The following is a 15377-nucleotide window of genomic DNA, read 5'->3' on the forward strand; positions in this document are numbered from 1 at the left end:
TCTGTCCCCATCTGTCTCCATATCTGTCTGATTCCCTCTCTCTGTCTCCATATCTGTCCGACTCTATCTCTTTCTGTGTCTCCATCTGTCTCTGTATCTCTCTGTCTGCCTGTCTCTGACTCTCTGGGACTCTCTTTTCCCAACTCTTTCTGTCTCTGTCCTTCCTACCTCTCTCTCTCTCTCTCCCTCTTTTTTTTTTTTTTTTTTCCGTGACACTCTCCTGGAAACGCATCAAAGACTGAAGTGGCCGGATTTCAAGTGACAAACAGCACTACACCCAGGATCCAGCCCCCTCCCTGCACGGCTGCTTCCTCCTCCACATCCCCTGTCACGAAGAGAAGCCTATTGTGTCAGGCCCAGGGAGTTCGAGTTGAAGGGCCCAGGGGTCTGCGCCTCTGACTGCTCTGAGCTACTTCCCCATTGGCTCCCAGCAGCCTGTGCTCAGCAAGGGCTGAGCGACAGGAGGAGGCTCTAGTCCATAAAAGGGGGGGCGAGGCACCAGAACTGCCATTCTGAGGGGCTTTGGTGGTGCTCACAGCTGCCTCTTTGGCACCTCCTTCCCAGCCAGAGTCAGGGAGACCCCTGAGCCACCTGCCACCACCCTCTGTCCGACCTGCTCGGCCAGAAGCTGCCCAGGGACGAAGAAGAACACAGGTAATATCCACAGGGGCAATGGAACCTCTCTTTTGATTGTATTTGTTTTTCCCGGTCCTCCGGATCTGGGGGCTGTAGGAGCACGGGCTGGGGGATTTCAGCTCTGGGTCTGATAATCTGGCAAATATAGTTACAGTTACGAGGCTAGTTTACAAACGCCAGATCAGTTAGCGGGAGACAGACGGTTCTTCGGAATTTCCCTCTCGGTACAGCCCCGGCTTGCACAGGTGGGTACTCCTCTCCCAAGAGGACCACCCCTCGGTTTCAGCTCCAAGGTCGTCTTCTTCCCCAGCAGTCTGCACACATGGTGCCCAGGTGAGGATGGGAGGCCCTGGGTGGAAGAAGTGAGTTTAGCCACTCGGGGCGGTTTTAAAGGTCAGTGATTCTCGCCGGACGTAGAGAACAAGGTCTGGGGGATGTTAATGAGATTCAGGGCTCTGGCATTTACCAAGTATAATGTACATCAGTGTACAACCAAGTTCAGCCTTTTCATTCTTTTTTGGATCGTGTTTAATTGCTGACAGGGTGCCGGCTTGAGTGTTTCCTTGGGCATGATTTCACGCAGAAATGAAGTTGGGGCTTATTTCGTTGGGAGGAAATGGGGAAAGAGAGTGACAGCATGCCAGGAGACTCAGGCTGAGCAGGATTTTTCTTGTGGGTTTTACTTCGAAAGGACTTGTTGCTTTCATGTAAATTACAGCAGGGAAGTCGGGCAGGGAGGAAAGCTCAGATGGCAACGCCATTTGCTCCCTGGTAAAGATATCCATGTTCAAAGAAAGTATTACAGAATCCCAAAGTTTGACTCCAGCAAAACAGGCTGATGAGTTTCGGAGGAAAGAAAAAAGGAGGAAAAAAAAAAAAAAAGCCCGGTGACGACATAAAGGTTGAATAGTAAATTCTGCGACCTTGTACTTTTTCCCCGTTTTCCCCGGGTGTCTTTTATCTAGAATCTCTCCAAGCTTTACAAACATTCCTTAATTAAGTCTCCAACCTTCCCAGGGGAAACACGCTCTTCAGGTTATTGGATCTGATTTCAGTTCCCTTCCCACAGACTGCAGATCTTCATTTGGTAAAATATACAAGTCTTTCTCCTTTGACAGGCATTCCAGGCAAGATCTGTTGCAAATTTCAGAATGTCAGTCCTCTTTGCCCCGCCCCCCAACCCCCTGCCTCCCCCTCCCACACCTACCTCTTCCCTCTCTTCTCCCCTTTCTTTCTCCCCTCTATCCCACCCCACCTTGCCTTTTGTTCTATTTTTGCAGGTCATTTATCTCCAGGCTTTGAGATGTGCGTGGGGGAGCTGTTGCAGCAGCCCGGGGGGGGGGGGGGGGGGGGGGGGGGAGCTGAGCTGCCCTGGGGGAGGTTTGCGTTTGCTGCCGGGCTCTCAAGCCCACTGCTTTGCCCCAGATGAGCTAGAGGTGTGATGGGGGGCAGGCAGATCCTGTGTCTCAGCTGCCAGCTGGGAGCGGGGTTGTCGGGGGGATGTCGCAGTGCTTCCTTGGGAACCCAGCATGCTTTAGCAAGAGCGGGCACAGGGACTGGCTCCGGGGCTGTTTGAGAAATTTGCATTCGCCATAAAGCAAATGGAAAGGGGTTAGGGTCTTGAGATAACTCCTGGGAGCCATGAACGTTCCATGTATTATCTACATGAGTGTCCCACAGATCTGGGTTCAAATCCCAGAGCCCATCCGTCATTTGCTGTGTGATTTGGGGACGATAGCTGAGTGTTCATTTCCTCATCTCCGCAGTAAGGACGGTACTGTTGGCCTCCTAAGGTTATTGTGAGACTCCCATAGGATGCTGGCATTCAGTAGGTACTCAATAAATGCTAGCGTTGACTGCTCACGTTCTCCCTGTCCACCCTGGCAATGTGTTATAATATCCTTCATCATCCACTCCATGGAGCCGTGTGCTATGTCCGGGAAGGATGTCTAACATCTGGTATTTCAGTTTGTGGGGCTGGCACTCTCCTCCCCTTCCCACCCCATAATCTCCACACCAACAGAAGACCATCCCTTCGTCTGTCGCCTCGGGACCATGAAGTCTCTTCCCGATCGATCCTCCCGGGCCCCCCTTCCCACTGCCTACCTCCTTGGGCCATTCTTGCACAATTGTTGTATTTATTAGATGTCTTCCATCATTCTAAGCAGGATCAATAGTCCGTGGTTTGATTTCGACGCGTGTCTGAGAAAGCACAGGCAACTAGCTGAATTCTCTCACCGTTTTCGCTCATCTCAGCCCATCTCGCTGCGTCTGACAAAGGGCTAAAAGGATCTCACCGAGGCTGGGCGGCCGGCTGAGCCCGGCCATTGAGGGCAGGCAGTAAATATTTCTGGGGACACCCAGTAAGCCCAGGATCAGGCCCTGGAGACAGAGAGGTATCCCGGGTCCTTTGATGTCGGGCCTCATTAATCTTCCCCAGCCCAGGTCCAGACTTGTGCTCCTGGCAGAAGGGTAAAGAGCCCGGTCCACGAGGCACAGGAACGTTCTGGAGGCTTCTCCCTGAGGCCGTCCGGCTGTCCCACCGGCCTGAGTGGGAGGCTGCGTGCAGCAGGCACATTCATCGTGTTTGTCCACCGTCCTTTGGCTCTTTGACCTGTTACTGGACAGTTCAGTTTAAGCCGAGAAGGGTTTACTGAGCAGTTACTACGTGGCTGGGTCTCTGGTCCACTGACAGGAGGAGGGATTGATATTTGTGACTCACACGGTAGGTCAAGGCCCCGAATCCAAGTCTCTCTGTCCCTTCCTCCTTCCTTCCTTCTCCTTTCTCCCCTCCTCTGCTCCTTCTTGTACCTTCTCCCTCTGGTTCCCGGCACCTCTTCCAGCTCTGTTGAGTTTCCATCATCTCTCTGCTTCTCTGGTGTCTTTATCAATTTCTCTGTGCGTGCAAGAGTCTCTGCCACTCCTATGGGCACACGCGTGTCTCTCTATGTGCATGTCTGTCTCTGTCTCCCTCTCTGTCTCTGTCTCTCTCTCTTTTTTTCTTCATCTCTTCATCTCCACCCCTCCCTGGCCCATCTTCCTTGGCCTTTCTCCCCATCCCTTCATTGCGTCAAATAACAAAGGGTGAGGGTTTCATGTGACTCCTGCTCTTAAAAATCGTTCTTCTAAGGGGCGCCTGGGTGGCTCAGTCAGTTGCGCATCTGACTCTGGATTTCCGCTCAGGTCACGATCTCACAGTTGGTGAGTTCGAGCCCTGAGTCTAGCTCTGCACTGACTGCCATCGTGGAGCCTGCTTGGGATCCTCTCTCTCCCTCCCTCCCTCTCTCTCTCTCTCTACCCCTCCCCTGCTCATGCTCTCTCTCTCTCTCTCTCAAAATAAATAAACAAAAGCTTAAAACACATGTAAAAAAAAAATCATTCTTTTATAAACGAGGTTAATAATCCCACCATGATCCCTGAGTGCAGGTTTGTGCTTCTCTCTGGTCCCTGAACCGCAAATGGCCCAAGAGAGGCTCTGCGCTTTGAGTCTTGCTGGACTCCATAGTGGGTTCACTTTCCGTCCGGAATCCGAGCCCCCTCACCGCCAGCCAGGTGATAATCCATTCCTTGTTAATGACCCTAAAAGCCTCACAGGGACAGCAGCCCTCACTTCTCAGGGTCTCCCTTTGCCAGCCCCTGGGGACCCACAAAGGTGAACTTTGTGGTTTGGGGTGGGCTAACACTCCAGAAGACTGTCTCATCTTCAGGAATGTGGGGGCTCCGTGGGAGGGTCTGATGGACACTTAACGTGACCCCTTGCCCCGGGGACGGTTTGTAGGACGAGCGGCAGGCTGACTTTTTAAACCTGCTTCTTCTATGTCCTTGCCTCTCGGCCCTGACCTGGTGATCTTGCCTCTCTAAGACTCTATGTGCCCATCTGGAAAACGGAGCTGATCGTGCCAAGCCTACTGGAGTCTCCAGAAGGTGAACGTGCAGTCACGGAACTGACATGCATAGCAGGGAGCCGGGTCCCGTAGTGGTGCCTTCACCAGGGATGCTATGGGCTCAGAGAATCCCAGCTACGCCACGCAGGTGCTCGGGACCCTAGGGCGCTTTGTCACTTGGTCCTCCTCACTCTCCCCACCCGGAACCCGAGCCTGTAACAGTAGCACCTGTCCCGCTAGAGGCCAGGGGAGACCAGGGGAGGCCAGGGGCCCGGCACAGGGAGGCAGTGCAGTGGGCTGTGGGAGGGTCATTGAAAGCCTCAATGCGAGTCAGTGCGAGTCATGGCCCGGGTGTGGGAGGCCCCAGCTCTGTCTCTGCTTCCCTCCTGACTCATGATGTGACCTTAAACAAGTGACTTCATTCCTACATTTTCCCATTTCCTCTTCTATCAAATAGGGATAATCATATGCAATAAAGTGCTGGGAGAGATAATTGCAATGTTAAATCAAGCCATTATTATTCCATGCTGGCTTTTTAATGCTTGCTGTTCCTCTGAGCCCTCTGACTACAATATAGAAATATTGCCAAGAGGAGATGAGAGGGCGGGCAGGCAGTCCCTTCCCTTTCAAGAACTCTGGGCCCTGGGTAGGAAAGGGGACTACAGCGTGCTGGCCCTTTAAGTGATGCCCTCTGGGCAGCCCTCCTGAGGGACAGGGGGGTGACACGGCCCATTTATAGACCAGAAGTGAGAAGCCCAGGCTCAGGGAGGAGAGCGATCCCTCTCTGATTTTTCCCAGAAAAGTCAGCTTCCAGATGACGAGAATAATCCGAATTAGAAAATGGTTATGTAATTGATGAAAGCAGGGGTCAGCACGGCTTGTCCGTAAAAGACCAGCTAGTATATGTTTTTGGCCTCTGGGCTGTGCGGTCCCCGTTTCAACAGCCCGCTGTGCTTTGTAGCACGAAAGCAGCCGTGGACCGCGGTGAGCAGTTGGGGTGGGGGTTGTGTTCGTTCTCGGGGTTCTCCAGAGAAGCAGGATGTGTACGTATTAAGAAAGAGATTTAGTAGAAGGAATTGGATCATGGGATTGTGGAGGCTGGTGGGTCCAAAATTTCCTTTTCTGCCAGGGGAGAATCACCGTTTCTCCGCACTGGCCCCTGCATCCCTCACTGGGCTGTCACTAAGCCCACGAGGCAGTGGCCGAGGAAATGTTTTATAGACCTGCAAGGGAAGAGGGTTTTTCCTTGGGAGGGCTGTGAGGACCCCGCGCCCCCCCACCCCACCCCCGGCCCACCCAGTCCGTGAAGGAGGCCCCTCCTTCCCCCTGGGCCATGCACACTCTCCACTGACGTCTATGCACCTGATACTCGCCCCCCAGCTCACCAAGCGGGCTCGCTCACCAAGCGGGCTCGCTGCCTTGTCTTACCCCGGGAGCATATCTTTTTCTCCTCAGCTCCTTCCGGATCAGGCCTGACTCGCAGGCAGGGCTACTAATCTGATGCATGACTTCGAGCACAGCCCCAGAGCAAAGGTGAAATGCGCTCCCTCAGGACCCATCTGATGTGACCCGATCCTTTGTTTAGCCAACGATAAGGAAGGACATCAGATTCCTCAGGAAAATCCGCAGGGCTGATGTGTCTTTATTAGAGTCACCTTTTAACCCCGAGAGATCTGGACAGAAGCCTGACTCTCACTTACAGGCCAAGCGAACGTGGCCAACCTCTCCTCCCCCCAGCCTCAGTCTTCTCCTCTGTACAAAGGGTACAGAGACACTCACCGTGCCCCCCGCCCCCCCTGCCCCGGCTGTGGTGACGATTCGAATCACATGTCTAACAGTAGTGCACAGCTTGGCACCTAGTAGGCTCTTCAGATGTGCTGGCACTGTTATTGGACTGGTGTTACCAGGAACAAGGAGCACTCAGCCCTGCCTGGCACACAGTAGGTCCTCCATATGGCAGTTGATTCGTTCACCAACTTTTTTTTTTTTTGGAATTTCAACTGCGTTCCAGGACTTTTTGCCGTCTTCTTTTCGCGCCTCCTGTAGCCCAAGAGTCGAACGGGGCCCCAGCCTCTGCTATGAAGCCCATCATAATATCACTGTGTGCCAGGTACCCCCCCCCCCAACGTGCCCTGTGCGTGATCTCTTATTTGATTCCACCCACCCCCTAAAGCATTATCGTTAGCCCCATGATGGGGCTGAGGAAACGGAGACCCAGCAACGTCAAGTAAGTTCCCCCATCTGGTGGTAAGTGGCAGGCTGGGATTTGAATCCACATAAACTAAGCACGTGGTGACCCTGCTTCGGGGCCAGGAAGGAATTGGAGGCGCCCCCCTCTTTTCTCTCCAGCTGCACCCCTCTGGCCCCAGGCTGCCTCTCATGGTTGTTAAGAGACGGCAGTTCAGGGCCGGCAGACTCAACTATCCAACTCTGCTCAGCAGTGGAGATAAAGGAAGCTGCTGGGTGGGGACAGTGGTGACCAGGCTGCATGTGTCCCTTGGGGCGACTGTTGCCATACTGTAAAGCAGGCCCGATGTCTCCAGGACTTCTGTTTTTTTAAGGTAAGGTGGAAATTACGACTTTGAAGTGTAAAAATTTCCCAGTTTAAAAATGTTGGCAAGAGAGTTTAAAAAAGAAAAGAAAAGAAAAGAAAAGAAAATCCCGGTGCAAAGTCAAAATACCCAGTGCCCATTTTACTGAGTTTGTCCTGCGGGCAGTCACTCTGAAGTGTCTGGACTTTTGCAGGGCTTGGGTTAGGGTTGGTTAGGGTTAGGGTTGCTGGCTGGGTAGGAGGACGCCAGAGGTCTCAGCCCTGCCCCACCCTGCCTGACCTCCTTCCCTGCTCTGACACTTCTTGGGTAGCCCTCTGTTCTATCTTCCATGCCATCAAATTCTCTCTCCAATTTCTTCCTGGGAGACCCTCTGCGGCCACAGAGCCATGGCTCTGATGGTGGAGTGTGGGAGCCTGGGGTGATCTGGGCTTTCTCGGAAGCCAAGGCCTCCTAGACCATGCCCTTCATGGGTCAAGGAGCCCCTCCTCAGATCATTGCTTTGAGCAAGTGAGGGAAAAATTCAAAGCTTCAGAATAATGTCCCTCATGTTCAACCTGTGACCTGTTTCCTTGTGTCTCCTGTCTGGGACCTCCCTCTTTTTGTGTCTGGTGTCTGTAGTGTTAGTCTCTCTCCCTACATCTCTCTATCTCCCTCTCTGTCTCTCTCTGGACCATTTTGCACTGTCTCTCTCCTTTTCCCCTCCCTCCTTCCCTCTTCCTATGTGAGGTTTTCCCTTACTTCCTCTTCCCTCCCCTCTCCTGGCTACCTGGTTTCATTACCCTTTGCTGAATATCCGTTGGCCTCATTGGTTTCAGACAATTGCAGACTCCATGGCTTCCTTCCTGCCTTATGCCTCCTCATCCACCCGGGTGTCCTTATCATCCTCCAATGCACCACACACCCTCACTGTAGGGACCTTCACTTACAGAGATAAAGTGCCCTCTGGGTAGGAAACTCAGAAAGTGAGCGGCCATTATTTGATAGAGCCAGCATAGGTGACTGTGGGAGTTCACAGGAGGGGCCCAATACAGACAGCCTTCCTGGAGGAGGCAACTGAGGTTGAATTTTGACGAACAAGAGTTATCTGGTCAGAGGGAGATGGGAGTAGATGGGTGGGGCGAGACAGGCGTTCCAGGCAGAGGGAACCCCTTGGGGGAAGCTTGGAAGGTGGGGCCCATGGGGCACTCATTTGAGAATTGCAGGTGGTTCGAGCCAGACCCCCTGGATACAAATCCCAGCTTTCCCTCTTACTAGCTCTAGAATCTTGGCAGGGTTCTTAACTCAGTTTCCTTATCCGTGAAGAGGGCACGACAACTGTACCCACCCCAGACAGTCGCTGTGAGTAGAAAGGAGTTTTTTAGAATTCACGAGAATTGCTCGGAGCATCATGAGTATGTAACAACCATCTGATCAGCTAGAATTACTATTAAATATCAAGTTAGTGGATGAGAGGCAAGGTTGCCGACACTACCTCTGCCTGGGACAAAAAGGATTTCAAATCGGGCCTCCTACCTTGGCAGCCAAGCTGTGTGCGAAGCCTCTGGCCAGGAGTTAAGAATGTGCTGGACGGTCTCCTCCCCCGCAGGCAATTCACTGCTGATCTCGTCACAAGCCAGCTCTACCACCGCCACCGGCCACCGCTGATACCAGAGAAAACACGAGCTGCCTGCTTCGCATCTGCACATAAAAGGCACAGCTCGCTCTCCTGGAACCCAATCCACTCAGCAGCCGGTAGAATGTGAGAGAACACGGAGGGCGGGTGGGAGAGGTGGGACGGACCCAGGTCCACTTCCCTGGGCTTTCTTCTCTGAGCTTCCTGGCTTAGGGGAGCAAACCTTGTTCAGCCTCAGGACAGTTCTCACCTTCAGTCGCTGTGTGACCTCAGGAGATCTACCAAGCCTCTCTGAGCACCAGTTTTCTCGTCTATAAAGTGGGGATGATGATACCCACCTCTCACAGTTGGTGGGTGGACTGAAAACAACAGGCAAGTTCAAAGGTCCTGTGCATTGGGTCCTCTGGGTCTCATGGAGGTACCCACGGTAATGAGTTAAAGTTCTCGAAATTGTAGTCATTAAGGGCACACGAGTGGGGAGTCAAGCAAACAGCCTTGCACCTTCACTATTGGACACAGGTCTTGGGTGATTCCCTGAACCGGAAGTGCCCACCTCACTGGGAAGGAGTAGATAGGATGACGGGCTTGAGGAGGGGTGGGGGGACCTCCTGTGTGCCCTGAGGGGGAGACTCAGCTCTGGGCTGTAACACGGAGCTCTGGGACCGTGGGGGAAATACCCTCTAAATCCCCCGAGGAAACAGGGTCGTCTGCAGGCTTGGGAGACTTGGAGGAGGGAGGGAGGGAGGACAGCATCCCTGTGAACAGAGTGACAGGCGTTAGGCTATAAAGACCAGGCTGGGAAGAGCCTGGAGCCTCCTGCCCGGAGTGGGGTGTCTCAGGGGATCTCCCCATTTCCAGCTGGGAGAACGGTGCTGTGCCCCCATTTGAATGGCTTTGAGTCTTGATATTTGGTTTCTAAGGAGTTAATTAGGAGAGGAAGGAACCGACTGAATTCGTATGCCTAGCGAGTGCCTGCTATGGGCGGGTCAGGGTCCCGGTGCTAGGATACGGCAGGGACTGTGACAGGTAGCGCCTGTGCCAGTAAGGAGCTAACGCTCCAGTGGGGGAGACGAGGATCACCGACAGGGAACAAACACCTAATCGATAGGGCAGTAAGAGATGGTGAACGCCCCGATGCCAACAAAGCAGGGTGATGTGAGAGCGGCCCGGGAAGCCACATTAAACACAGGAGTCAGCAAATGCCTCCCTGGCGATTTGCATTTCGTTCATTTGATCACAAGGAGGAACGAGCCATGTTTAGATCTGGGCGAAGCGTATTGCAGAGGGAGGGACAGGAAGTGCAAAGACCCTGAGGCAGGAGCAACGTGGCATATTTGAGGAACCCAGAGACGGAAACAGGACACCGCTCCTGCCTTCGCGGAGCCAAAGTCTGAAGAGACACATAGATAATTACCAAATAGTGGGATATTTTGATGCAGGGGTGAATACAAAGCAGGAATATCCCATTGGGCCTCAGAGATCTGGAAAAGCTGCCCTGAGGAAGCAATATCTAACATAGGGCCTAAATGGCAGGTAACAGAAGAGGAGAGGAAGGGTTTTTCAGTAGAGAGAACAGCATATGCAAAGGCCCAGAGGTGGGACAGGGCCTGAAACATTGATTAGAGGAATGGCAAGTAGCTGGATGTGGTTACGGTGTAGGGATGGGATTGAGGGTGTTCCTGTCATTTAGGAAAAGGGCCAGGCCTGACCTAGGGTGACATATCTGATTGCTTAATTGTCATGCTGAGCAGTTCATTTCGGGGTGGGCAGGAGGGATCCAAGAAGGAACGAGAGGCCAGAAGGCCAGCGTGGAGAAGGTGGAGCTATGGCCAAGGTAAGAATAAGTACTGGGGGGAAAAAGGCAAATTTCAGAGACCTTTCAAGGCAGAAAGGACTGGCCTGGGGACGCGCTGAAGAGTTGGGGACAAAGGCAGGTGATGGAGCCTCAGGAAATCCAGGAAAGCAGATGCCAGGTGACTTCTGGCTTCCTGGGTGGGCAAAGTGGGTTTTGAAGGCCCACAGACCCAGGTCAAGTCCCAGCTTGTCCACTGCCTAGCTGTGCGGGCAGGTCCCTCGCCTTCCTGAGCCTCAACTTCCCCATCTGTCTGATGAAAACAGCACAACCCGCCTCAGGAGCCATTGGGCAGATTGAACGCACATCTGGAGGAAAGCTAGTCAGCAGGTACTCAGTACATTAATCCCCTTCCTTGACCCTTGGCCTGGGGCACCCACGGTGCCTCCTGCGGCCTCTATTTTCCTGTGAAATGGGAACGAGACCGTTTGCCTTGCAGGGTCGGCCGCAGGGCTTGGTGAGATGGCTCAGGACACAGATGCCGAGGAGGCGTTCATGGCTTCATTTTCTTCTCTTTCTCCCCCCGCAGCAGGAAGAGCTGAGACGGGATGGCGTGGCAGGGGCTCGTGCTGGCTGCCTGCCTCCTTGTGCTCCCTTCTGCCACAGCGGACTGCCTGTCCCGGTGCTCCCTGTGTGCTGTGAAGACCCAGGATGGGTCCAAACCCGTCAACCCCCTGGTAGGTTTCAGGACGCCTAGGTCTTACACCTGCGTGCGGAAGGGACTGTCTGCGTGTGGAGTTTGGGTGGCTGTGTGTCTGTCCTGTAGACTTGTCCTACCTGTGCGGGACGCATCCTGCCCTGTGGTCAGCCTGGGCACCTGAACTCCATCCCCACCTCAGACCTCAGCACCCCCTGGCTCGCTCAGGTCTGGGACCAGCACTCAGGTTTCCAGGGAGTGTCATTATCGAGGCAGTGCTGGCTCTGGGAGTTTGCAGCCTGATGGTAACTTTTCAGGGCTTCTTAGCACCGGGCTGACGGGCACATCCAAATCTAGCCACTCCTATGGAAGGAGCGCCTTCCCCAGCCACTGGTGGACAGGATCCAAGCCTCAACCCCTCTCCTGGGTCTTAGCATCTCTTGGCCCATCCTTATTGGCTTTGCTTTGAATCAAACGCCCCCCCATGTGTCTCTCCCTCGATGGCAGCCAGGTTAGAGTCAAGGTCCCAAAGGTGCGATGGACGGAGCACAGGCTTTGGTTCTGCCACGTTCTCATTCCGTGACTTCTGGAAACTCCCTCTTTGAGCTTTAGCTTCCTCATCCGCAAAATGGGGCGATTCTGTGAGACAGTGACGCAAAGTGTCAAACACACGATTCTAGCAGCTCTTCACAGAGATGCACGCGGTGCGTAGGGCACAGTGGTTAAGCGTGAGGACCTGTGACATTTAGGCTGCCTGGGTCCAGGTTCCAGAATTGTCCGGTGTTGTCATCATCGTCCTCATGATCACCATCACGATCACATTTGAAGCCCCCCAGCACTCCCATGAAATGGATACGATTGTCCCCCCAAGGTTTGATGAGCCCCCAAACCTCTCAGTGTGTTTTTTCTACCATCCCGCATTGCTTTGGTGCCTCTCTAGAAAGTGTTAAGAGCATCCTTCACACCGAGGAAAGGGTGGGAGAGGCAAGTGCTCCCTCTGGAGTGAGAAGTTGAGGAGGATGTGTGAGCACCACACAATGTTCTGGGAAGATCTTACTTCCGATGTTGGCATCGCCATTTGCAAGCCACGTGTCCTTGGGAAAACCGTCTCACCTCTCCACATGGCTCCTCTTCCACTCAGACGCAGGGTCACCTACCTCAGTGCACCTGGGGAGGGGGAGGGATTAAAGTGGGAAGCCTGAAGTTTAGGAAAGGCAGCTACTTTCGATTGTCTCAGACATTGGACAAGGGACTGTCTGGGGCAAGGGGGGGTGCATGTGGCTTGACAGTTGGATGGGGGCGACGTTACCGCTGTGGTTTTTTGGGGATTTGCAGATTTGTTCCCTGGAATGCCAGGCCGCGCTGCTGCCTGCCGAGGAGTGGGAGAGATGCCAAGGCCTTCTGTCTATTTTCACCCCCTTCACCTTCGGGCTCAATGGCAGAGAAGATTTGGAGGCCAAGTCCTCTTTGGAGGGGCCTTATAGTGAGCTGGCCAAGCGCTCTGGGCCCTTCACGAAGGAGCTGGAGGAAAACAGATTTCTTCTCCGCACCCCAACAGAGGAGAATGCTCTGAGCAGGAGCCTGGCGGAGAAGCTCAGGGGTCTCTCTGGCAGGTTGGGGGAGGGAGGGGAGTCTGAGCTGATGGGGGGCACCCAGCTGCATGATGATGCCATGGAGGCTAGGGCACTGGATTCCAATGAGGAGGACCCCAAGGAGCAAGTCAAACGCTATGGGGGCTTCTTACGCAAATACCCTAAGAGAAGCTCAGAGGTGGCTGGGGAGGGGGACCGGGATGGGGATAGGGTGGGCCACGAGGACCTGTACAAACGCTACGGGGGCTTCTTGAGGCGCATCCGTCCCAAGCTCAAATGGGACAATCAGAAGCGTTATGGGGGTTTTCTCAGGCGCCAGTTCAAGGTGGTAACTCGGTCTCAGGAAGATCCCAATGCCTACTCCGGAGAGATTCTTGATGGGTAAACCCCTCCCCATCATGGAGTTGAGTCAGGAGCTTCCCCTGACACCCTTCCAGATTGGAGTACCCTCATTCATCCTACCTTGTACCCCCCAATCCCCATGCTCAGTTCAGCACTGTCTGCAAAACATTCAAACCCAGCCTGCCTCTTTTCTGCCTGGGGTGCAGAGCTTGTCTGGAGTCAGTGGGGAGAAAGGATGGAGGTTCCCCTGTCCAGTAGACTCAGTGCTTGGCTCCAACCCTAGGCCTCTGAACTACCGCCAGCAGCGGCTTTTGATATTAATCCCTCCACCCCATTAATGTGCCCCCACCCCCACTCCGGTCCCAGGAATCCAGACTGACTTGTTCTTCATTCCTCTAGATAAATAACAAACAAGGTAAACAAACAAATAGAAATCCTAACACTTTATCCCAAACCTTAAAGGACCACCTTGTGCTCCCCACTTCGGAGACCAATGCTTTAGATAAAACGCTCAAACACCGCATTTTATTGGAGCAGGAATGCCTGCACTGGAGAGTTCAGTCCTCCAGTGGGCAAGTGTTCAGTTGTACTCTCTGTGTTCTCATTGATTCGAAACACACCTCTTGAGGAAACGAGTTCCTGGACTCCCGTCCATGTTGGTACCCTGGACAGCACCCAGCTCCTCACCGGAGAGGAAGGGCGCAAAAACCCCTTCCAAAATGGTAATGAGAGCAGTGCTCCTACTGAATACTTAAAAGATCATGGAGAGAGCGAGACAAACCAATTTGCTCTGTGTAACAAACAAAATGTGGACCAGTTCCCTCAGCCCTCATTAAACTAATTAAACAGATCGGTATCACACTCCTACCCCAGGATGAACTGAAGCTGAGTCAAGTCGATGAGGTTAAGCACAACCATGTTCTTGAGCAGCTGAATTGGCCGCCAAGAGTCTTAACCATCTGGCCAAACATATGCAATGGGCACTGGGTGAGGAAATCCAGAAGCAACAGCTAGAACGACAAAAAAGGACGTCTTCAACCCCTGTGATGATTCTTTCCTCTTCATGTCTCCGAATAAAACCAGAAAGGGGAATGAAATGATTAAGTGCCTGAGGCCAAATGAATTCCCTTGATTCAAATGAATCAGAGGCAGAGACCTCCCAATTCCTTGGTTTCAATCAAAGTCTCTCTCTTTCTCTCTGCTGCTTTTGCTCGCTCATCCCCAGGCATTATGGTTTGGTTTGTGGGTCCAGGAGGCTGGGCTGGAAAGGAGAGGAAATAGTCACGAGTTCAGTTAATTTGTCTAAGATGCTACTGAGCACATACCTCTTTGCGTGCAACCCCCAGCTCTCTCATGATGTTCCGAAATGTATAGATTGTTTTAGGGTTACTTCGTGTGCTTTTAAAAAAATCCCACGTATGCAATTTACCTAGAATTTGCTTATTCCTTAGTAGGCCTGTGTTATTTCCTACTCTTCCGGTGCAATAAATAAAAGAAAGTTGGTAATGACTCAGAGTGTGTATGCGTGTGCCTCAGTCCCCAGAGCATGAAAAGACCATTTGCAGAAAAGAGTGCTGGGGAATGAAAAATACACACACACACACACACACACACACACACACACTCATGTCAGAAAACTAAGGGCAGGATAACAGAAAGAGCACAAACTTTAGAGTGTCATAGACCTAAATTTGAGATCTGTGTGATGTTGGCTAAGTTATTGGACCTCTCTGAGCCTTTGTTCCCTCTTCTGTAAAAGACCGACCTAACTCCTAGAGACTGTCTCCTGTGTTGGATTACCAAGGCAAGAGGGACACATTTTCCTAAGACAAAGGTGCTGGTGATGAAGAACTCTCTAGAGAATGGATGGCATCATGTACTTTACTAAAATGACATGGTTTATTAAATGGCATTGAGGACTGGGTACCCAGGTAGCTCAGTCAGTTGAGTGTCTGAGTCTTGATTTCAGCTCAGGTCATGATCTCACAGTTCATGGTTTGAGCCCCAGGTATGGTTCTGTGCTGACAGCACTGGAGCCTGCTTGGGATTGTCTGTCTCCCTCTCTCTCTGCCCCTCCCCTGATCACTCTCTCTCTCTCTCTCTCTCTAAATAAATACATAAACAGTAAAAAAAAATGGCCTTGAAGACTAGTGTGAGGGGCATCTGGGTGGCTCAGTTGGTTAAGCATCCAACTTCAGCTCAGGTCACGATCTCATGGTTCATGATTTCGAGGCCCACATTGGGCTCTGTGCTGACAGCTCAGAGTCTGG

General features: G+C 52.7%; 1 protein-coding gene across 1 annotated transcript; it reads left to right on the top strand.

Moving 5' to 3' along the window:
- The first annotated feature begins 261 nt into the window (after positions 1-261).
- PDYN (prodynorphin) lies at positions 262-14616 on the top strand. Its single transcript, XM_060614026.3, has 3 exons — positions 262-654; positions 11066-11213; positions 12509-14616. The coding sequence occupies exons 2-3, from the start codon at positions 11085-11087 to the stop codon at positions 13148-13150; spliced, it is 771 nt and encodes a 256-aa protein (XP_060470009.2). The 5' UTR covers positions 262-654; positions 11066-11084; the 3' UTR covers positions 13151-14616.
- The last annotated feature ends 761 nt before the right edge of the window (positions 14617-15377 follow it).

This window comes from Panthera onca, chromosome A3, assembly GCF_046562875.1.
Source record: "Panthera onca isolate mPanOnc1 chromosome A3, mPanOnc1 haplotype 2, whole genome shotgun sequence".
Lineage (NCBI taxonomy): Eukaryota > Metazoa > Chordata > Mammalia > Carnivora > Felidae > Panthera > Panthera onca.